A 24,768-nucleotide genomic window follows, 5' to 3' on the forward strand; every position below is an offset into this window, starting at 1 on the left:
TTTTCCAGTGACCGATGTTGGTATGAACTGATTTGGTATCAGGATTCTTTATGAGAGGTTCTGTAACGGTAACGATTTTACAAAAAGGATCCTGTGCTCTTTGTTAGGGAGGCTATGGGACCTGATGCGTACCCAAAATACTTGTCTCTAAACCTGTCTCAATAGTCGGCTGGGCGTCAGAGAAAAATAATGTGATCCAGTGTCTGTGGCACAGATATATCACTGGATATATCAGTACATTATAAGTTCTTTACTGGTCAGGATGGAAATATGGGTTGATGTACCATCGATGTATGTTTATGTTCCCTGAGCCCGTAGGGAACCCATTTTCCCGCCGTGATATAACTTGGGTTGATGTTCTCTAGATGTTTGTCTATGTACCCTCGATGCATGTTTGTGTTCCCTAAGCCCGATGTACCCTCGATGCTTGTTTATGTTCCCTGAGCCCGATGTACCCTCGATGCATGTTGTGTTCCCTAAGCCCTATGTACCCTCGATGCTTGTTTATGTTCCCTGAGCCCGATGTACCCTCGATGCTTGTTTATGTTCCCTAAGCCCGATGTACCCTCGATGCTTGTTTATGTTCCCTGAGCCCTGAGCATCGAGGGTACATCGACCGATGGGCACAGTGGGACCAGTGAACAACGTATTTATCTCACCGAACACTCCGTGTTAATTTTGAATTGTTTAAACCACGGGCATACAGCATCTTGTAACCGGCGTTAGATTTCGCAGACAACTAAAACAGATTTAGGCTTATCTCCCCTCCATTGATTTGCATTTGGAAAACATCGGTAATTATTGTATCCATACGTGATTCAATGTTATTCTTGATCATGAATTACTTCCATAAAGTACCAAATGCGTTCGGCATTCCCAGGTAGTACATAGAAAATCTTACTCGCTTGGGTACATTGAAAATAATAGAAGAGCGCTCAGCCAATCAGTAAACGACATTCATATGTGAGGTAAGATAATGATTAATCGATACTATCCATTATGTCCTTTTACTTAATACGCATCTTAGAGAGGAAGATCCGAAGTATCCGAAGAGCTCTGGAAAGGCTGTCAGCTGACACGGGTACCATTCCAATACTACTTCAGTTGCATGTTATAGTGTCAGTTTTGTCCGAGGTTACAAATGCAGGGTAGAGTCGATCCGAGACGAGCGTTGACAAGGCGTTTTTTTTCACATAGAGGTACTGTGATCGAAGAACTCGTAATATCCCTGCCTCAGACTGACCAAACCAACCAAACGCGTTGCATACAAAACTTTATTTCTTAAGAAATACAAAAAGAAATTCAACAGAGTAAACTGTCCGACAACGTGAGATGGTGAGTGATTTTCCCAAAACACCCGTTTAGTTCAATAACTCGGAAAAGGATGTATGTTTGGGTGTTGAAGTGAATCCCCCCTCTGTAACAGGAATAGGTGCCCTTTGAAAATATTCCAGTGACATTATTCAAATTGTGCATGTTTTCAAAGACTCGACAGTGAAGGAAACGTGAGCTGAACAACCACACCACAGTAGCTTTCAGTTCCAGAATCATTCTATTACTCATGTACCACTCTTTGCATCCGGGGTTTTACGAAGCACCATTACCGAAATGGTCTTTCGTCTTTACTGATTTGCGTCGCACGTGTAATTGAAGAATTGCGGGTAATTCAAAATCGGAATTTATGTCGTTAATGAACGAGGGTATACTTGGTATTGACCTATTACGAATCAGGAATTTGGGGCGGTGGTTCGAGATATGATAATTTCTCTACAAGTGTAATCACTGTTAGGGACTGGCTAACGGCTTAACTGGTCAGTTTGAGGTTAGCCATTGTTGGAAACTTACTTCAGCTTTGAATGGTATCGTGCCACTATTGGGAATAAAGCATATTTTGAAAAACCTCTTCAGACTAGATGCAGTCACGTAGTGTCATTTGAGCTGTGAGAGTTTCAGAGCAACAGGATTTCGAGTTAGCAGTAGACGTCAAATGTTGTGTTGATCAGTACTCTATCCTATCGTCGGCTACACCTTCGATACAACTAAGGACAAATGATTTCATTTCGCTCAAACCACTGGTGTACATTATGTTATCAGGGATATAAAACATATACAAATATAAGGCCAATTAAATGGCAACAAGGCTTGGTGACGCCACAGACTTACATATTTACATTGTTTCTCACACATACAATCATTTCTTGTCAACTCACATGTGAAAAAATACAGATGTGAACTTTCAGTTAACAATGGTTCGAGACAAAGAGAGTCATGATGAAACCCCTTAACTCGAAGTCTCGGTTCAATGGAAAATAAGTCGTGATGTCCATAGTAGGGACGCTGCTGGCACTGACATAAGACAGTCGTTTTGCATTTTTACATTGAGTTCGAGTTAAGAGGTTAGTATATACAGTTCGTGTAAGGGAAACCTACACGTAATGAATTACTATTCAACACAGCTTCCATACATCAAGGATAGAATGCATAATTCTAGAAAATAAACAATGCAATCGTGCAGCCAATAGACCTGTTCTCCTCTTGAAGTTCAAAATAAGATGCCATACAAACTTACTATCAAGGAGAAACTGCATATGTGTACAGTCCTATACACAATAAGTGCACTTTAAACATATGTACATTTTTGTGAAAAGGGAGATGTCCTACAATCAAGTATTTAACACCCAAGTATGTAAAATAGTCAGAAAACTTTATCAACTCTTGATGTACAAATCTAAAGGGCATTCTCCGCAGGTTCACACATCCTTTCAGTGTTCACATCAGCAAATGTGACCGTTTCGCAACGAAATAGTGAAAAAATATCAACAAAACGAAATGGTGATTTTTTATAAAAGTTATCATTACTCTGGTTTGGTTTGCATTCAGTCTGCTAACATTTTGGGTCAATCTTTGGGTTCAAATAATATTAAAGTGTATACTTTCTTTGCCCGTCAGTATACTTCCCTCCACATATCTGTCCATGTTTCAAGTATCAATTTACACTCATCATTTCAACCATATATACAATGGGCTTATAATCTACATATGAATATAATGTTAACCTAGGTACAAAATGTACCATACATATCTCTTACCTGTCTACGGCTATTATCAAGTGTGCGTCATCCTGACGCCGCAATCAAACATTGTAAAACATAATATACATGCTGGTATAAATGACATGATATTCACAGGATTTACATGCCTCAAATAAATACAGGTTTCAAATCATCACTGTACAGGTTTCGTTCGTTGGCTTCTCGGGGAACATTCCACACCAAATGACCAACTTTAAAATGGTACTTTGGACATCGAATATTATATTAATTTACACTATATCATTGTGTTTTAAGCAATACATTGAGCATCATCATAACATGCTCACTATCATTAATGATAAGCATGACATAGGTAGGATTATTGTTTAAACATCGATAGGAAAAGCACAGCTCACATTTTGGGGTTTTGTTTTGCCACTTGTTACAAATGACACTAAATCTTTGTGAAACAAAAAGGTAGGTTTTGAATTGGATTAACTTTTAAATGTGCAATGAAGTAGCACATTCTATAAAGCAGATTTTTTATCTATCGAAAAACAGCACCTATATGACAAATATGATTTCTTTGAATTTCGGTGAATGACTTTTAACAAAACTGAATGTGTCTATCTACGTAGTCAGTAAGACAATCTGTGTTGATACGTACATGCATCTAACGAAGATTGTTTGCTGTTTAAATAATAACCACTGTCGTAAAGCCACATAAACCAGCTTTGCAATGTATCTTAAATTTGCTTGTAGTCAGACCTCCTACAGTGAGTCAGTGAGTGAGTGCTTGCTATGCCGCTTTTAGCAATATTCCAGCAATACCACACCGGGGCACACCAGAAATATTCTTGACACATTGTATCCCTTGTGAGGAATAGAACCCAGGAGTCGAGCATGATAAACGAACGCTTTAACCACTAGGCTCCCCTACCGTCCCGTCAAGTTGTAACTGTATACAAAATACACACGTGTTATTGACTATATACCTTAAGGACGTATTCCTAATTCATGAGATCACAAACACGACTCAAGTTTAGAACACAGAATACCAATAATAGTAATAATAACATCATATATAAAGTCATGTTACTTGGCAATCTTCATCTTCGGTGCCCGTGTTAGCGAGCTTGGTTAAACACAGCTTTAAGCGGCATATCAATATCCGGTATGCAGGTGTGTATAGTAAGATGACGCCTGTATTTACTAGTGTGATAACACCGCCAAAAATTAAAGCAACTTTTAGTCTCGATCCTACGATCACCAGAACCTGCGGTGTTAAAGGGACGCAATTCTGTACAGCCTCATTTAGAGGTTTGGATTACCCCTGCCTGCAATTTATATATGTAAATCTGTACATCATGTTCATAAATTAAGTAATCATACACCTCAATCGGCTGCACTAATAAAGAATTGGTAAGTTTTGTAGGGAATATCGACACGACACTTTGGCATTCTTGAAGGAACATAAGGTTACAAAACCAGCGAATGTTACAAGAGCCGTCTGACGTCATAAGACCATATAAGGCATTATATTCGAGACAAAACGATGAATGATCTCAGAAACTTCCTAATCAGAAATTGATTCCTGAACCTGCACATTTCCCAATGAACGCCGATGGTTCTTGATGCATATGTTGATGCTCAGTGCCGCGGGCGATGTTGTGATTCGATACAGTTTGCATAGAGTTGGACAATTCAAGTTCACTGACGACCATATTACGCTTCCGCAGCAGGGTTTAACATCATCGTCTCCTCTATATCCTTCCACCTCATCACCTTCTTGTCGTGGCCGTAGTTGGACCCCATTGTGTGTAAACTAGATCCCCCACCACCCAACTGGACCAGTTTCCTTCTCCACAATAAACATCCGACCACGGGCATTAGGATGAAGTACCCAAGTACCAATAGAAGCACAACAATGCTATCAACTCGCATCTTTGCAATGGTGCTTAGTTTGGTGCATTGGACGTGCGATATCGTATTCCCATTCAAGAGTTCCAGTATTTCAACGCATACAAGATATGTCGTGTCGGATTGAAGGTGGGTAAATTCGAACTCTTTTTCAAGTTGAAGTTTATTGGAAACAAAACGTCCGTAGTTCAGATCCCAGCCCACGAAGATGGCCTCTATTGTGCCGTTTGGTTTGTAGCCCTGGAACTTCCATTTGATTCCCATTGTCGATGTTGTGCTGTACAGATGGGTGATCACAACGTTTCCTGCCGTCACTGTGGTTGCTGCCCGTCCTGGGAAGTGGGACAGAAGCGGTTGTGACTGGTTTAGCAGGTCACGGGTTGGTTCTTCTGACGTCACTTCCGTCAGGAGGAGGAACAACGTCAGTGACGTAACGACACGTTTATCCATGGTTTTCAGTGAGGAAATCTCTGAAAAATAACAGTACATTATTAAATATTGTAAACAGACAAAACGTGCATACGATTCCATATTTCTGTATGAACATACATGGAGTTTGTGGTTATTTTACAATATCAGTATGTACATATACACACAAAACCAATTCTTGGATGTTAAATCTATAAATATATTCATGCATAAGGCGAAAAGTGTGAATTCTGGCGTCCTTTTTTCTAATAATATTAAAAAGTCTCTTCTATAATAAAACTTTTTGAGCATGTCCATATATTTACGGTTGGGTTAACTAATCTGAAATTCCCGTGTTCTGTTTGTGGACCTGGAAACGAAAGGGTTTGCATGTCGTAAGAAGCGACTAACGGGATCGGATCGGGTGGTCACACTTGGTTGAAACATGTCATCGGTTCTCTATTGCATAGATCGATGCTGTTGATCACTGGATTGTCCGGTCCTGACTCAATTTTTTCACAGATTGCTGGAATATTGCTGAGTGCGGTGTAAAACTAAACTCACTCACTCACTCACTCACTAGGATGGGGATGGGTGATCTGTTTATACTTCAGCGACCTCGAAACTCAGTTGTTCTAAGATCTATAAACAGCGTTCTGCAGCTCACCTGAATGTATGTGAACCTTTTGGATAAGATATTAAGGTCACAATGAAAGGAGAAACTAACATTCAGATTAAACATACGAAGTAATTTGGTATATAAAGTTCGGTCATACGGTGCCCTGGGCCCTGTTTCACAAAGTGACAATTGCGTTACGACTGTCGTATCTCCTATACTTTAAGGCACCCTAGTGGTTAAAACGTTCGCTCGTCACGCCTAAGACCCTCTATTCGATTCCTCACATGTGTACAATATGTGCAGCCCATTTCTGGTGTCCCTCATCGTGATATTGCTGGAACAATGTTAAAAGCGGCGTAAAACTTAACTCACTCTCTCTTACAAATATGCTAAGTTACGAAATAACGCTAAGATCGCTTTGTGAAAATGGGCCCAAATAAAAGAGTTACTGTTGTTGGTATACCCCTGCCGTAAAACAGGGAACTTGACCCCTCAGTGACAGCTATCGACACGTCACGTGACAAATGCATACACGCCCACACATGACATCCGATCTCTTGTGTCATACTCCGAGGTGCCCCTAGCTTAGAGATCAGGTGTCCGCCAGTGGAGTCAGGGCTAATTAATAATGGTTTCGAGACACACCATCTGGTTAGATTTCTCCCTCGGTGAGTGACATTTATAACCGGAATTCCTTTGCTGACCGTATATTGACTGTCACACAATATGATGGATCACTTACGTCAATCTCAGCAGCTATGTGTGGCCATGTAAGGAGTGTAATAGATCACACTGAAATGTGTTTCTTTTATGTTGAAATTCCGGAGAGCATTCACTGCAATGATTCATGTGGTATGGGATTTAACGCCATGTTTATGATTATCGCACATATATTGCAATGACTGCTTGTGCGTGTGCCGCATCTTATCTTCGTTATCGTGATGTTTCGGTGACGGTTGGTTGCTATGGTGATCGTCAGGCAGGGAAACAGTTAGTGCCATGTTTTAAACAAGTTTTGTAAGACGGGGCCGGAGATAGCGTACTCGGTAGGCAACGGTAAACATATCATAATCTCCATATACAACCTGAATTATTATGACATGTTTCAGCTATACAAATGCTTGAGCAAGTATGATATAATGTACAGTTACACGTTCTATTTGTAGAATTGAGTGAGTATTGCTTTATGCAGCTTTCAGCAATATTCAAACCAGATCACGGCGGTGGAAACCGGAAATGGTCTCCACACACTGTACCCATGTGGGGAATCGAACCCAGGCCTTCGGCGTGACGAGCGAACGCTTTAACCACAAGGCGACGGGTATAGAGAAAGTGTGGCCACAATGGTTGATGGCAAATGCTTTAAACACTACCAACCCAACTCAACACCAATCATCTCTACCTAGCTCCCCTCCAGTGTTAGAATAGGCCTTCAGCAACCCATGCTTGCCATAAAAAGTGACTCTGCTTGTCGTAGGGGATCGGGTGATCAGGCTCGTTGACCCGGTTGGCACATGTCATCGGTTCCCAATTGCACAGATCGATGTTCATGCTATTGATCGCTGGGTTGTCTGGTCGAGACTCGATTATTTACAGACCGCAGCCAAAGAGCTGGTATATTGCTGAATGCGGCGTAAAATTAAACTCACTCACTCACATGCTTTAAGAACAATACATTGCAGGTATAAACTTTCGAATCATGGTGAACCAAATTATTACAAAAAAACAAATTTAAAGGTGAACTTCACTATTCACAGTCTGGTACATGTATCGTGGTCTAAACTTCGTAATGTGTGTAAAGTTGAAAATGAGAATAATATTTGTGTAGGACAGCCTGTGAAGGGGCACCAGAAATGGGATTCACACACTTGTCTCATGTGGGGAATCGAACACGGGTCTGCGGTGTGAAGCACGGAGGCTAAGCATGTGCGCGCGTGTGTGCATGAGTGCTTCCGTACCCTAATATGTTTGTTTTATACGTCGTATCACTCTAGCTATAAACCGGCGGCCTGAACATGTTAGAGTCTTGAGGCGCAATCCTGTGATTGACAGCATGAGGTTCTGCCTACATACGCGTAAATGTGACGGTCCAGTCACAGTAGGTGTGCCATTGAATCCACTCCGACGCCTCTTACAAGAATTGGTTGCTGGGGGTCACTATTCTTAACAGAACCCCTACAGATCACAAAACACTAACGTCCCTTGTTTGTTATGCGCCAAAAAATATGAGACATAAAAAGAATTAGATTTATTAGGATTGGCAATTAACAGAGCCTGTCCCTTTTGAACCTAACAGCGGACCATCACTCTTTGAATGACTTTGACCTTCTCGTGTAATCCCGTGTAATCTCGTCCCGGCGTGTCCTCGCAACGGAACTACTATACGTTTATATAACAACACTGCGTGGTGCATAGTATCAACTGAACCGGATCATGCATCAAGAGACATTTACGATTGATATTTCCAGACTGACAGAAGAATACACTGTCATTAGACGCTTGCATGACAAGACGAGAGTATATGGCTACTTGTCACGGAATGCTGTGACCAAGGACAGACGTCAAAGAATATATTGATAACTGCATCGAAAAAGGTGATCCTGCCTCTATAGGCACTACTATACGAAGAGTTGTGTACCTTCACGTGCAGGATCCGGTGGGGTTTTTTGTTGTTGTTGTTTTGTTTGTTTGGTTGGTTGAGTTTTTTGTTTGTTTGTTGTTGTTTTTTGTTTTTGTTTTTTTTTATTTGTTTGTTAGTTAGTTTGTTTGTTTTTGTTTTTTGTTTTTGTTTTATATTTGATTGTTTGCTTCAGAGTGAAGGTATTCAAAACAAGCATTAGCTATGTTGAAACCACTCTGCGCAGCCATCATCAGCTTTGCACAAGAGATAGACAGACGTATTCCAATATTGAATACTAAATATGGGCATCTAATGCCATGAATCTATTTTCTATGTGTCTATCACTATAACAAAAATGCCATCAACAATATTTGTATCCACATTTCGTCAATATATTACATTTGTACCAATTTCAGCTGATACGTTATATGCCATTTTATTAATAGAGATATTTTTGACTTCGGCGTGTTCTGGCTGGCTAGTGAGAGGTCGTTTTGAAATCACCTGTATTTGTGGCGTTACTTGGATTTAGGGCTGTTAACGTCATTTCTTACAGATGTTGTTAACAGTGAAGTTAAACTCTTTCAGCGATGGCAAAGAAAAATATAATGTGCGTTTCCCTTTTATATCCTCCACCAAAGCCGCTCAAACGGTACCAATATGGAAGACATTAAACCAACATGGCTGACAATCAAACATGGCTGACATTATACCAATATGGCTACATAAAACCAATATGGCTGACATTAAACCCGTATAGCTGACAGTATACAATATGGCTGACATTCAACCAGTACGGCTAAAATTATACCAACGGTGTTTAACAAATTATCACAAGTGTTGACAGATTGCAGGACACTGATTGTTGACTAACATTTGATGACTATTGCTGCATATAACAATGTATGGAAGTAGGTATCAGCTGGCATCTACTGTAGATGTGACACGTAAAACCACCCATGACTCACAAGTAAAACGACTTATTTTATGAAACCAGACTCAAATTTTTAACACAGTCATTTTAAACGCAAAAATTGCCCACGCATAGTTCATAGAAATCCTTTAAGAGTTAAAAAGTTATTTAAATGGTCATAAAGTCTGGAAGGTTATTTCACCATGAAGAAATTGCTCATCACAAAACTACGTGATATCATGATGATTGAATTTCAACTGAGAAATTGGAAACTGAAATACACGTCGATATAGCCGTCGAGTCTGCGTATAGTCCCGCGCCTGTTTCTGACTCATAATAGCATGAGTTGAAGTCTTGGTTCATTGTATTGTGCACAGTCGTAATTTAAGCCTGTTGAAAGCTTGTTAAAGGTCACAACGCAAAACACAACTTTGCAGATTCTGATACATTTCGGTATGCACTTACCGAAACAAATCATCAACCTATGAAGTTGAAAAAACGCGATGAAAAAAAGTCCGCGAAATCGGAGTTCAAACGATTCACTAAATTTCCCCCAGCGCTGGGGGGTAAAGTGGTTTCAACAGCTGTGCTGCGCTGCGCGCATAACGCATGCGCAGTGAATAGGTTCGCGGAGCTTTAACAGTATGCATGCCCGGAGTATGAGGTCGTGAGCAGTAGTCTAATCTTGATTGTGTACACAAACAAGTAAATAATCTACTCGTTACATAAAAAACTTGTTGATTGTGGTAAGCAGCCTCTGTCACAGAGAAAACTCAATGTCTGGTTTATTGACACATATATGTCTTCCTGGTTACTTCCTGCCTGTCTGCTAAAGACAATATGCAATACACAGCTTCAGTCATTGACCACGTGCAATTTGAACTTAACACCTATCAGGCTATACGCCATAAACAAAATAAATTGATTTATGACTCGTGCACCCGAGTCCTGTCTCTGCCACATTATGTTATTGGGCACGTGGGATACTTGTACACATGACATGTTTTAATGTCTATGGCTCGCAAACAAACTACATCCATTTTTTCTCTGATGACTGGATCTGACGGAAACAGGTGCAAACTTTGACGAATGGACGAATGACAGTTTCCAGCCACGCAGTAGTTCACTATCTCTACTGAGATAATTTTGATTGGATCGAACGCAAACTGTATTTACAAAGCCCAACGTATCTATATAAATTCTTTATGGATAACAACGTCTTCTAGTGTATATGATTTTGTTTGACAACGGTATATGAATCCATACTGAAACGACACATCGAGATGACTGGGTTCGGTCTCCTGGGGGCTTCGTTTCGAGGGAAATAAGCCCAAGTACGAACTATTCCACTTTTGATGGTACGCTTAAAATTGTGTTTTTCACAAGCATCAGTGTATATTATATGTCATGAATAAGTGATAATTGTGTTTTAATTATGTTTGATTTCTTGGTTGCATGTTACCTTTAAGCTTTCACACTTAGTAATAGAGAATATCGAGGTTGGTCACTGGGGACCGGTGTGAAGGGGTGCGGTGCGAACTGGTGTGAAGAGGTGCGGTGCCAAGGGGTGCAGTGCGGACCGGTCTGAAGGGGTGGAGTGCAGTGCGGTGCCAATGGGTGCGGTGAGATTCGGTGCGAAGGAGTGCGGTGCGGTGCGGTGCAGTGGGCTGCCACGGTGCTGTGCAAAGGTGTGGATGGTGACGCAAGGGGTGGAGTGCAGTGCGGAGTCTCCGGACAGCGGACAGACGTTCTACCACTGCACCAATAAGTAGAGTAGAGAGGTAGACACACTCTGTGGGAAGGCAACAAGACGATGTGTTAAGGAAGGAATTTGTCCACCTTCAAGTCTCCGAACAGACGTTCTACCACTGCACCAGTAACTAGAGTATAGAGACAGACACACTCTGTGGGAAGGCAACAAGACGATGAATTAAGGAAGAAATCTGTCAGGACACAAAGCCGGCAAGTACTTGCGTCTGCAGCAGTAACAGCGGAGTATACACACACGTGGATGTGATTATACACACGGTGTTGTTAAGTAGCGTCTCCCGTGTACCTAACTCTGTGTTATGTCCCTTACTAACTACAACATGCAGAGTTCTGTATGCAGCAATATAGCTTCATATGCATGTACACAATTGATGTCAACATTAAGTAAATTCTCTCATATCCCACTGGGCCTTACTGAGCATAATGTTGATATTAAACTACTTCCTGTTCTTACTACCCGTGAAGATCGGGGTTGGAATTGACTTTCAGTAACCAGTGCTTGTCGTAACGATGACTAACGGGATCGGGTGGTCAGGCTGGATGACTTGGTTGACACGTCATCAGCTATCAATTGCGCAGATCGATGCTCATGCTGTTGATCACTGGATTGTCTGATCCAGATTCGATTATTTTTTTATAGAGATGGAATATTGCAGCGAACAACTAAACTCAGATTCTTACTTACGGCTCCGAAGTTTCAGGATTTCTCTCATCGTCTGAAGGTATTCATGATAGATTTTGTGAATTAATATCATCGTTAAATAGAGGTGGTCCAATGTTGTTAGCTCGTGGCATTCTAGGAAGGTCTAATATTAAAGTTTTTAACTATGTCGAAATTATAAAAAAAAATTAATTACGGACACTGTCGCAAACCAACAGTGTGGTTTGAAGCACACTTATAATGAGTGGCAAGCCTAGTTGGCTTGTAAACGTTATATTATTCAATTATGGCTTTAGTGAAGTTTCGTAGTCTGTCGTACAGACCCTGAAGCAAATATATCCAAGAAAGTCCATGCAAGTCTAGAAAATGTGGTAAGTCTAGATTAACTTAGCTCCAAGAAGTCCCGGGGCTCCATTTCATTATATATTTTTTTCTACTATGAACTTATTTCAGTAAAATGTGTTCATTTCAGAGACTAGGTATTAGTCTAGAAGTGTGGCTACAGGAGGGTGTAAGAAATAGTGTTTTATTTCTCTCTCAGTTTAAGGAAAGGTGTACTGGTATTAACCAGGAATGCTGGAGTGTAAATTTAGAGATTATCGCGAAGATGGATTTCTGTAGAACTCTTAATAATCAGCTTAGTTACCAAAATATACTCGAAAGTTAAATATTACTATCACTAATGTTACCTGATTTTATTGTCCATAGAGCAGTATTACTGCCACGAGTCTTGTAACCAAAGACGCATGTAAGATGTAATATTGATGTAACACGTAACGGTGTGTACACGGTGTGTGGTCCTGAGCTTAGAGGTCAGGTCACAGTTAGTTGAAGTTAAACAACGTAGGCACGGACAGTCATGACAGTGCCGTTGTCGATTCCATAAATGTGTTCCAATAAACAGACATTTCATTTCAGAGGTATTTCAGATATACTGATATTCATCTAGTCACTACAAATGGCAATATTCGTAAAGAAAACCAAAATTAAAGTAAAACGGCTCTTCAGAGCTTTATGTTGATGAAGCTTAAGAACTGATACAAATGAATGATGAATGGAAAAAGTAGCTGTCGGAATCAATACAACTGTCGGCTACATATAGGTGATATCTAGTTAAGATTGTTCGACGTTTTAGAACTATTCCAACACTTCCGACAAACAGATCGAGATTCGAACTCGGTGGCGGTGCGTGTGTGACAAGACAATGATTTAAACTACAACGGTACTCCACCGCCGTGGTCAGATTTTAAAATATTTCACACTTTTATAAAAAATATAGTTTCTAATGGTTACGTTTCTGGAATAATCATAAGGAACAAAAATACTTCACTGACATTTGCAAACGAAAACATATGAGCTTTGTCATATATCCAGAATTCAGGGTGAGGTGGTTGACGCAGTTAGTGCCAAATATACCAATACACGATCTGTGTATATATAAACAATGTACTCACACAAACTACCACGCTTCTTGTCTGTCCTGGTTTCCTCGAAGCAGTTATCTGCAACACAGTAGAGAACACGGTTAGCACGCCGTCAGTGCATACACAACTTGGCAAGAACCGAATACCGGAGGACGAGCAACCGAGTCTAAAGCTGCGGGCGTATTTGTACGCCTATCTCCGAACCAACTGGAGGTATTCTTGGCTGTCTTGAGGGGTCGTCAAATTACATTTTAATAACACCCAGCGATCCAACATGAATGAATTTCATTGGCGTGAAAGCAGTTGATGCCTATTGTCGGAAAGATATATTCTTCTCCCTTAAAGGGAGGCTTCCGCGTGTTTTGGGTTTTTTTATTTACACATTATTCTTTGGTTTGAGCGCGTATTTACGATCTAATATCATATTCCAGTACTACCGCGGCAAGGAGCACAAGATATGGACCTCACGTATTGTACTCATTTAAGGAAATGAATCAGAGGGTTCGACGTGACGACTGAACACTTTAACCACTAGACTACCAGCGAATACTGACAATTAATTCTACATCTTTCAAGTTTGTGACTACTATGCTCAGAGAACTGTAAACTACAGATGTTTAGTTCAGTTTCTATTTCACTGTCGGAAAAGTCGTTAGTGTTAGCATTATTTGCAGGTCAGAGTGAGTGGGTGAGTGAGTGAATGGACTAGGTGTAACTCCGCTTTTAGCAATATTCCAGCAATACAATAGCGGGAACATTAGAAACGGGCGTCACATGATGTACCTATGTGGGGAATCGAACCTGGGCCGTCGGCGTGACAGGCAGACGCTTACTTGGGCAACCTCACCGCCCCTCTCATGTATGAGAAGGCAATACAAAGTTCATTTATTAACGTAAAACCTTAAACAAACCTCATGATTAAAGTATTGAAATCGGTTGTCTTTCTGGTCCAAGGCAATGCAAACTCTAACAGTTAATGCAGAACCTTTAACTGAACTGTATGGTCGTGAAGGGTAGCTTCTCTGGGTGCACGGTGGGCGAGATGTCTAGTGCTAGGATAGTGATCCAATTTGGTTACGGATAAAAATTTGCCGTGACAAAAGGTGTAAGGCATCCCCTTAGAACCAGCAAAATGTAACACTGAAAGTCTAAAATTTCCAGTAATATGTACTGACCAAAGAGCAAGGTACAAGAAACAATAGAGGTTTCATGTGCAATGCAACTGAGTCAGATCCAAAGTAATGGGTCAACTCGTATATCAACTCACCAAAGTCTTGATTTGAGCGTGAGAAACAGTAATACTGAATGTATCGAGGAGAGCTGTCAGGCAGCGGTCATATTGGTCAAGCGCTGACAATACAGGCAGATTGATGTTCTCCAGTAAATCCGTGTGTCCGTGAGACCGGGTGTAAAAACCTTGCAGTCAACTAGCTTTGTGTGTAGACTCTTTAAGTGTTGTCATAACCCTTAGTGCCTCATAAACACTTGCCAACATCTACCCCCGGGTACAGCAACGTGCAGAAAAACGTGTAGAAAGTACTGTCCACCCAGCTGTGAATGGGTACCCCGTTAGAATGGGAATGTCACATAGTTCGGTGTGTCTAGTAGGCAGTAAGAGTTGTATAATCCCCAGGGAGTTGATATTGAATTCTATGTGCCGTTGTGATGGACATGCAATGATCGAGGGAAAACAAAGCGCCTTTGACCAGGTGACATGGATATCGGCGCTATACAAATATTTGTATGATAATAAAATAGTATAATAGTATGCTAATAAGCTCTGGAAACGCTAAATTGGCATGTGTATCTGAAAGTGTCTATACAAGGATATTATGGAAAGTTCTAGAGTAGCTACAGTCATCACACATCCCAACGGGGGCAGATGATCAGACTCGCTGACGTGGTATTCGGTACTAGATCGGTGCTCATGTTGTTGATCACTGGATCGTCTTGTCAGATTCGATTATTTACACACAAAAATTGAACTAAATGCACATCATTCGTTATCAGACCGGCAAGGTTGTGAAGATCTTAGATCAGTGGAGAAATTGTATAAACATATACGCAAATAGTGTATTCTAATTTTAGCGGCAGTGATGGCGACTTGACACGTTCATTGCTGTGGCCAAGCCTGCATACAGTTGATCAGTATACAGATAACTCATTACGTCTGTACAGAGTTATAATAGCTAGATTATCTACTCACGCTGACACTGATCGGCGAGAGACGAAACTGTGATAATGTTTATTTCACAGACACAGATCTATAATCATAGAGAGAGAACATAGACAGGGATGAGAGAGCGAGACAGAGAAGGGGAGACAGAGGGAGAGAAAGAAAGAGAGACCGTGAGACATAGAAAGAGTTAGAGCGAGAGGAACAGAGAGACAGACCGATAGACCACGAGAGGTAGTCTACACAGTAGGCACAGATAGTGAGACACAGAAAGAGATAGAGCTAGAGGAACAGAGAGACAGAGAAGGGGAGAGAGAGTGAGAGAGAGACACAGTAGGCACAGATAGTGAGACATAGAAAGAGATAGAGCAACAGGAACAGAGAGAGACAGAGAGATCACGAGAGAGATGCACAGATAGTGAGACACAGAAAGAGACAGAACGAGAGGAACAGAGAGAGGGAGAGAGAGAGAGACAGAGGGAGAGAGAGAGATGCCCAGGGCGAATTGGCTGGAAGGAGACAGACACAGATAAAGAACATACTTGTGACTAAATGTTTACTGTATTTTTATACTGGATAAGACTTACCAAATTTCTACAATGAAAGCAGATAATTCTAATACTAATAGCCAAGTGAAGATCGTGATATCAACAATTATCTCATTTGACATTTAGAACAAAATGTCATGCTAAACTCGTCCAGCTCTCATAAAGGGAGGTATGCCATGAGATCGGAATGTGAATAATTCATAAAAAATAATTTCAGTGTTTCATTATTATCAAAAACAAAAAAAGAAACCTCATAAACATTTACACTGACTCCACATTCTATCAGTTTAAAAATTGTTACATTGACATCGTTTGTGTTCAAGTACAGATCTTAAACAATTAAATACTTTTTCCGTTAGCGTAACGGAACGACTCCTAAGTGATGGCTCTGCCGAGCGTTGAAAGCTTTTACATCGACCTCATCTTCATGGTACTTCAGAAAATCTTATTAGGACTGTTTCTTTCTCCATTTCGGATTGACAATTAGTACTAAGGTCTCCAAACAAGCATCCGCAATTCTTTTATACCCGACATTGGGCTATAATCTCTAGATACTATTTGGATCAAAAAAGCCTGGCGTGATATTTGTACCAAGAGAGGCCAAAAGGTTTAAAAACATGTGCTCTGATGTAACATTGCCTCACAACTCCCCAAATTCAGTCTTGCAAATCAAAGCTTTGGTGTCAGACCACTAGGAGGCACTGAGGCGAAGGAAGCAACTACAAATATTCAGTATTTGCCCCAAAGTGGTTCCACTGTGAATAAAAGCAATAAATGTGCAATTTTTGGCAAAATGAAATGTTTAACTGCGTGATATGTAGAATAATAACCTACTGTTTTTCTTCTTCGATTCCAGCATTTTGTCACTCTACAACATAAGGTTCATTGTAATGAAACGAAGTGCAATATGACAAGGTTCTTGAGGCTTGTACATACGTGTAGAAATAAGTAAGGAAATACAATGCATATCTCACTCAGTGTTAAGGTAAATGAACGGGCCTGGTTTCTGGTTTTGGTGTGTAGTTTCTAGGTTTATCAGAGACAATCTATTATATGGTCTCTGGTTTTACAAACGAGTGGATGGTTTCACCATCAGGTTTCAAACACCCTGGCACCTTTTTACAGCATTATGTATGTACATTGCCAAGCTGGGTGGTGTTTCCGTTCCACAGTTCAAAAAATTGCTCATGATGTAACCGAAAAACTCTTTGAAAAATACAGAACAAATTGATTGTCTGGCCTTTACGCAATTATGCTCTTGAAGCCATGCAGGAGTTCGACACTAAAAAAGGACTAAAAGGGGTTATTGGATGCACTGATTAAGTCATACTGCTAAAGGTGACCCAGAAGACATTAGGAGAGAGGAATTCCATTCAGTGATCTTGCAAGCTATGTTTCCGCCATGTTTGTTCTGAGAGAACGCGAAACCGAAACTGAGAAACATAAAACCTCCCCAGGAGATAGTTTCGAAGTTTCAGAACCCAGGTTTAGGTTTCGACATAATCGAGTTCATCGTTTTCCAGAGACCAAAACCGGTTTAGCACAATTGAATAGGCCCTAATTCTCAAACATCACTTAAGGGGAGATAACTCTGTAAATATGGTTTTAAGAAAGCTATGTAAGCTGACCCTGTTGAAGAGTAGTAATTCACCAACAATTCTTCATGACAGGCCATCAGGCCTTTTAAACACACGAGCCTGCACGTGCAGACACGTGCACACATACCTAGTTAAAAGAAAGTTAATATACATCTTTCCCATCCCAACCCTAACAGTCAACTGGTTATTTTATAAAAGAAACACCATACAACCGGGATATTGCTGAGTGCGGCGTAAAACTTAACTCACAAGGTTAATATAACAAATTCACTAATTGTTACTTTTCAGGTGCAATTATTGGATCAAGATTACACGTGTATGGAGAGGAAGGTAAGGTTATATTTTCATCACATTGGTGTTTATATTTCCACAGCGAAAATCGTGAGAAAATACGTTAAGACATCACGTCGGGACATAAATTCCAGGCGGAAATCTGAACAGGTTAAAACCGATGATGACTTTGCACGTCTCTTTCACATTAGGCTTTGATTCTTGGATTGATATGAACATAAGCTGATATCAACATAAGCTGGAAGACGTATCCGGTTACATCGCCACAAAGACAACAGCTTAAGCGTTTTGGGATATAGGACAGCGATTTGGAAAGATCATATATCAATATACTGCCTAGAGAGTCCACTGTACAAGAATTTGTATTGGTATTTTGAAAGAAATGTACCTAGACTAGCGACAGGTACTCCTTTCTAAAAATATGTGGGTTTTTGTTTTTAATTTCTGTGTGCATATATTTTACCGCATGTGGAGTGTTTTCGTATTTCTGTGTGCACATTTTCACTGCACGTGGAGTGGTTTTTAAATTTCTGTATGTGAAGTGGTCTTAAATTTCTGTACGTAAATATTTCACGGCATGGGTCGTGACGACTTTGAACAGTGTTTCAACGTGACCACGTGGCATCGTTATACAAGTGTGTTTACTTCACATAGCAGAACTTGGGTACCCGGTGGGATAACTCACAAGTAGCCTGGGTTATCTGGGCTAATAATATGTACAATGGTGTATGCTCTTACAGCTTGTTGCTGCAGGATGGAGTCTAGGGCTATAAAAATGGCCTTATCACAATCATTATCGTGAATGTAAGAATATTCCAGCTGTACCACAGCAATGGACAAAGGAAATGGGTTTCACACGTTGTACCCACGTGGATAATAGAACCTGTGTCTTGACGAGTTCTCACCCAGAACAGATACAGATCTCCGATTAAAGCTTGGTAACCCCGAAAATCCGATTATCGGTTCCCGGTACGCCAACAGGAAGCAACTCTACAAAAGCCCCGGCACCTTCGACTACAAGGGCATCCGCGACGTCTTCATGTGAGGGGCTTTTCAGTGATACCTGACGTGTTATACAGAACGCTTCAGAAGTACCATTTTTGCAAAGATCATCAAAACCAGGTTTACAACTATCTTGTAGCAGTCCCGTGACACAGAAATTCCGGGACAGATATATTCATGCAAGATTGTTGTAATAATGTTAATCAAACACACGTGTTATGAGCATGCTTTCAAGACAGAACCTCATCAAGCGAGTGTCAAACTGATTCATACATGCACAAAGATGATACCCAAATATAAGAAGACATTCATTTCTTTCATCACATTTTAGGAACGGTTGGTAGCCTAGTGGTTAAAGTGTTCGCTCGTCATGCCAAAGGTCCCCTTTCAATTCCCCATATGGGTACAGTTAGTGAAACCGACTTCTGGTGTCCCTCATCGTGATATTGCTGGAATGTTGCTAAATGTGGTGTGAAACCGTATTCACTCATAGTACTAGTACCATAAAACCGTATTCACTCATAGTACTAGTACCATAGACGTAAATATATGACGTATTGAAAATAATTCTGGAAAAGTATAGTTTGAACTCATTAAATATGTTGGATTCTTTGTCACTGACTGAAAGTTATAATGTCTCAAACACAATCCCGTTTTGGGACACATGTATAGGAGGTCGGCTACTCTGAAAGCAGGGCATTCCGCGAGGTAGGAACAGGGTCGGATCTAAATAAATGACATTTTGTTACAGTGGTTAATGAACAAATCACAATGGGTACATTATTTACACATATCCACGCGAGTTTCGACGCGAAGTACCAGGAAGACTATTAATTGAGGCAATCGAGAATCTACTTTAAGTGAAAACGGTCCGTAGGAACAAACCCTGTCACTCCAGCGTTAATAACGACTTAAAGATTTTCAATTATAGTAAACAGCCGGTATGGCTGAAAACTTTGTAGTTTTTAACGATTTCTTTGTTGCCTAGTAACGGTCGAGGACAGAGTTGCTGGAGATTACGGCGTTTAATAAAACGGTTTTGAAACGATACAATTTCCTGGAGTGTGGTCTTTTGATGTTTGTATAAAGATTTACTAACGAGGAAGTTTCATAAGGAGGGCTTCGGTACATGATATAATAGCCCATATAATGGGTCAGTCTTAAGTCTGACAAGCAATGCTGCGTAGTGAGTGAGTCTTCCTCGTTCTCCAGGAAGGGTGAACTCCAACTCCGATCGAATCGCGTGGCACAGTATTTTTCGAATTTCCGGGAATGGAACATTAATTAATGGTTGCAATTATTAATTTGTGATATGTAATTTAATCTATATTACAGAAAGGAGAGCGACACTCTCCTAATGTATCTTGAAATTATAGAGATCTTCGTGACTGGGGTTTTCAGATATTTGATAATGAGTAGGTGAGTCTAGCTTTACGCCGCATTCAGCAATATTCCAGCTATATTGCGGCAGTCCGTAAATAATCGGCCAGACAAACCATCTTCAGTAACCCATGCTTGTCGGAATGGGACTAAAGGGATCGAGTGCTGACTTGGTAGGACATAGCATCGTATCCAAACTGCGTAGATCGTTGATCACCGGATTGTCTGGTCCAGACACGATTATTGACAGACCGCCGTCACATACATGGAATATTGCAGAGTGCGGTGTTAAACAACAACCAACCAACCGCGGCGGTCGGTAGTCTAGTTGTTAAAGCGTTCGCTTGCCACGCCGAAGACCCGGGTTCGATTCCCCTAATGAGTACAAAGTGTGAAGTCCATTTCTGGTGTCCCTCGCGGTGATATTGTTGCGATATTGCTAAAAAGGGGGTAAACTTGCACGCGACATTCACGGAGCCTATGAACAGATGACTGCTAAAACCACGGATCATTGACCCAGGCAACTTAACCGGATCTCACGTTTCCAGCTGCCTAACCCGGAACGGAAATACAAACAATTAGCTGAGCAGCAGTTAACCAATTCCTGTCCAGATCTTATGACTTACCCGCACACCGATTGGTGATTAACGGCCACGTAACGGCAACAAACAAGTAACGCGACAAAACTAAGCACTTTTCATTTGTGCTTGGAGTGAGTCAGGGAGTTTGGTTTTCCGCTACTTTTATAAATATTCCACCGGTATCACGACGGGGAACACCGGAAATCCGCTTCATATCTTGGATTCATACGGGGAATCAAACCTACGGTCCTAATTTTGTTTGGAGATCAATATTATCAGTGTATGAAATAGCGTCTGCCCGGAAGCCCGCTACTTGCTAGTTACATGGCAGGCTTACAACTTTATTTTATAGCCCTGTGGGCCAAAACATAGTCATTGACTATGGGAAATATTTCGAAAATATTTTATAAACGTGGTAGCTAGGCGATGTCTGTTCAGTTCATGATCAGTCAAACCCTAACTTTCACAGATCAGACTACCCATTTATCTAACACTAAATGTGATTGGTCGCGAGAATGTTTTCAGCCAATGAACAGTGTTGTTCTTTTCTGATAGTATATGTAACAATCACACATCAGTTCATTAAATACATTATTTTAACACCTTATCTCAGCTTCCTATTTGTCATATGTTTACAGGGCCACATTTTTCAATTTTCATTATGGAGTGGGTGTTTTAGGAGTTTAATACTGTGGTTATACTAGGGTTATGTTTGGCCCGGGCTGGGATGCTGTTTAACTCGAATGGAGGAATGGGCGATCTTTTTGTTGCGAGGGGCGACAACTCTCCTTGTATAATGATAATAAGCGACGGTCCAACTTCTCTCTTCCCGGTTTGGTTCCCGAGTCAGTGGAGGAATTAGATTCGCCGTGCATATGAACTTTGTTTTTCTGGACAGGGTTGCCAAGATCTTATGCTTATGCAACGATTACTTTGGGTGTAGTCTGTCTCACCTGAACACATTATTTTCGTATTCGACCATCATTACTAGAGTCCCTAAGGGTTAGTCTAATTTCGTTTCAATGCTAGTCAGAAGTAATACCCGCGTTCATTGGGAAGATTTAAGTTCTGAGTCATTGCTATCCTTCCACGGAAAGATGATGCTTCGCGACGTAACGGGAATGCTTTTCAAGTGAGTGAGTTTAGTTTTACGCCGCACTCAGCAATATTCCAGCCATATGGCGGTGGTCTGTAAATAATCGAGTCTGGACCAGACAGTCCAGTGAACAACAACAGGTGCATCAATCTGCACAATTGGGAACCGATGTCATGTGTCAACCAAGTCAGCGAGCCTGACCACACGATCCCGTTAGTCGCCTCTTACGACAAGCATAGTCGCCTTTTATGGCAAGAATGGGTTGCTAAAGGCCTATTCTACCCCTGCACCTTCACGGGTCAGTTATAAAAGACTTTGTATGAGGCGATAATGTATTCTCCTGATTGACGAAGGTGGTGATATGTTTCATCAGCTGTCCCCGAGTGACTTGGTATCTACGTTAATGAGGTTAGGGGAGCGGGGGCTTAAGACATGTCGATTTCAATTGCTCTCATACCTGACCGAGATACAAGCACCTGTCAAAACACCTGTCAGTCTATCGACATGATATCGACATGTCACATCGTCAACACAGCTGAATAGAGGATTTGAAGCATAAATCACTGGAATGGATTGTTTGACATTTAAATCAGCAGCTAAAGTAGCGGTCTTCTACAGATTTTGTTTTGTCTGAAATAAAAACAGATAAAACTATGAATAACTAGTCACGATGACCCGGTCGTTTAAGGAAAGACATTTTGCTGTTCAGAATTACGCCCCTTGTGTGTGACAGAGACCTATGGTCGGGTTCGAATCCAAGAATCCCCCTGATTTTCTACTTACGTTAATCAGCGTCATTCCAGCATTTATGGATTTCGTCAGAGATATAAATTTACAAAATCAACTCCACTTTGGGTTGGTATTTCACGAAACATGAAACTGACAAGCCGGTACATGTCTGAAACAATGTTAAATCCAAGTCACTCACTAACTCACTCACATGTCAGTCAAACACATTTACTCAAAAATAAATGATTTTAATCACTTATTAAACTGTAGGTTGTGTCAGTTCAATATCTGAAAAATGTTAACATCACTGTATTCAAACTCTAACATAATGTAGATCGATATCCTGGCTTACTGCTGATCAGTACTGGGTGAGAGAGATTGGGGGTTGAACTAGGTCGATCATTTGCAGAATCATGCAAGAACGCCTCCCCATTGCATCTGAATTTGGGGGTGGTGTTGGGGTGTATATATGATTCAGACCTATGAAAAGACATTTTGAAAAATACCAAAAAAATACTTTCTTACTAACATATTTTTTTGCAAGAAACGCACCATTTGTAGATGAAATGAATAGTGCTGAGAAGTAGTCACTGAAAGACTATTTGGAAACCCATGGGATTATATAAAGTTTGTACTCCGGCCTTTAAAATTCATCTGGTCCACGAAGCATATCCCAGACCCCACTGGAACAATATATGACCGGTCCCTGACTGCCTGAGGTCACATGACCTCCATGCCACGCCTGTGTATTGACGCTTCATTATTCACGATAAATCCACTCTTCGGCCATGTTGATGAGGTTCTAAATAGTCCATAATTAGTCCCTGAAGAATTGCACTTCTGCACTCAGGTAATTATGGGTTATAAAGGACTATTTAAGTTGTCATCATATATAATATGGAAACAGTTACAAGTGTCACTAGACATTTAAATGTTGTTTTCCAAATATTGGCGGATGACACTGTCATTCCATACCGATTAGGTCATATAGATCACAATACATGTATACGTTCGTGTGTTCTTGTCTCAGTATGTCAAAGGGAAGTAACTCTCCTGAAGTGGTGATTGCTTCAGTAGTCCGTATGCTTCACTATCCGAACGTTTTTGATGAAAAACAGAAGTGTTCGGATTAACGCGGTTTGACTGTAATAACATTACGACGAATAGAGGTTTGTTTAAATTTGTTTGTTGTTTTAAACCAGATTCGGCAATATTCCAGCTACATGGCGGTGGTCTGTAAATTATAGAGTCTAGACCAGATAATCCAGTGGTCAACAGCATGCGCATCAATCTTACAGATACATCAAGGAATATACAGAGATATGATCAGAATGTATTGGTGTTTGGAAGAAAGAATTTCAGAAATACAATTTCTGAGCATCTCGACTTATTATTTGTCTCGTTTTTAATGTCCCAACATATTGCACAATTTGTTTACCATCCTACGCTTATAGACATGGCAACAAGTTTATTGTAGAAACACGAAACGAGAGACGAGGCAATATACACACAGGCATCTTGTTGCCAAGCGGTATCACGGCGGATAAAATGTACACCTGACAGACGTCATCAATATAAATACATTTCCAGTTTTGATTGAAACAGCATTTCCCCAAGATGTGTCGTTGAACGTCTTTAAATTTCCAGTGTTACACTTCTGTTAAAAATAAAGTTCCCCTCGTGATAAACAGTTATGGATATTTCGTGCAAACACCGCGTTCGCGATGACATTTGTCAGTGAAGCAAGACGCGGATCACGCGTGTACGTGCCCCTGCGTGTGTGCGTGCGTGCGTGCATGTGCATGTGCATGTGCGTGTGCGTGTGCGTGTGCGTGTGCGTGTGCGTGTGCGTGTGTGTTGCTGCTTATTGCACCTACGTTACATAAACAGAAAGCGTTCGAAGAAACTGGTCCTTATATTATGCTCGGCTTGAGAACCTTGCGGCCATATAGTTTTACGGTTTCCTCGATTGTCACCACAACGTGCATTACACGTACTCT

At 40.8% G+C, this 24,768-nt stretch overlaps 1 protein-coding gene across 1 annotated transcript in view; it reads right to left on the minus strand.

Annotated features, from left to right (window-relative positions):
- Positions 1 to 1,260: 1,260 nt before the first annotated feature.
- Positions 1,261 to 24,768, minus strand: part of LOC137268959 (uncharacterized) — a 53,192-nt gene continuing 29,684 nt past the window's right edge. Inside the window, exons 2-3 of the mRNA XM_067803584.1 lie at positions 13,398 to 13,445; positions 1,261 to 5,422 (exon numbers count right to left, since the gene is read on the minus strand). Coding sequence (XP_067659685.1) covers positions 4,758 to 5,402 — 645 coding nt within the window. The 5' untranslated portion in view covers positions 5,403 to 5,422; positions 13,398 to 13,445 and the 3' untranslated portion in view covers positions 1,261 to 4,757. The remainder of the gene's footprint in view (positions 5,423 to 13,397; positions 13,446 to 24,768) is intronic.

The sequence above is a fragment of the Haliotis asinina genome, chromosome 16 (assembly GCF_037392515.1).
Source record: "Haliotis asinina isolate JCU_RB_2024 chromosome 16, JCU_Hal_asi_v2, whole genome shotgun sequence".
Taxonomy (NCBI): Eukaryota; Metazoa; Mollusca; class Gastropoda; order Lepetellida; family Haliotidae; genus Haliotis; species Haliotis asinina.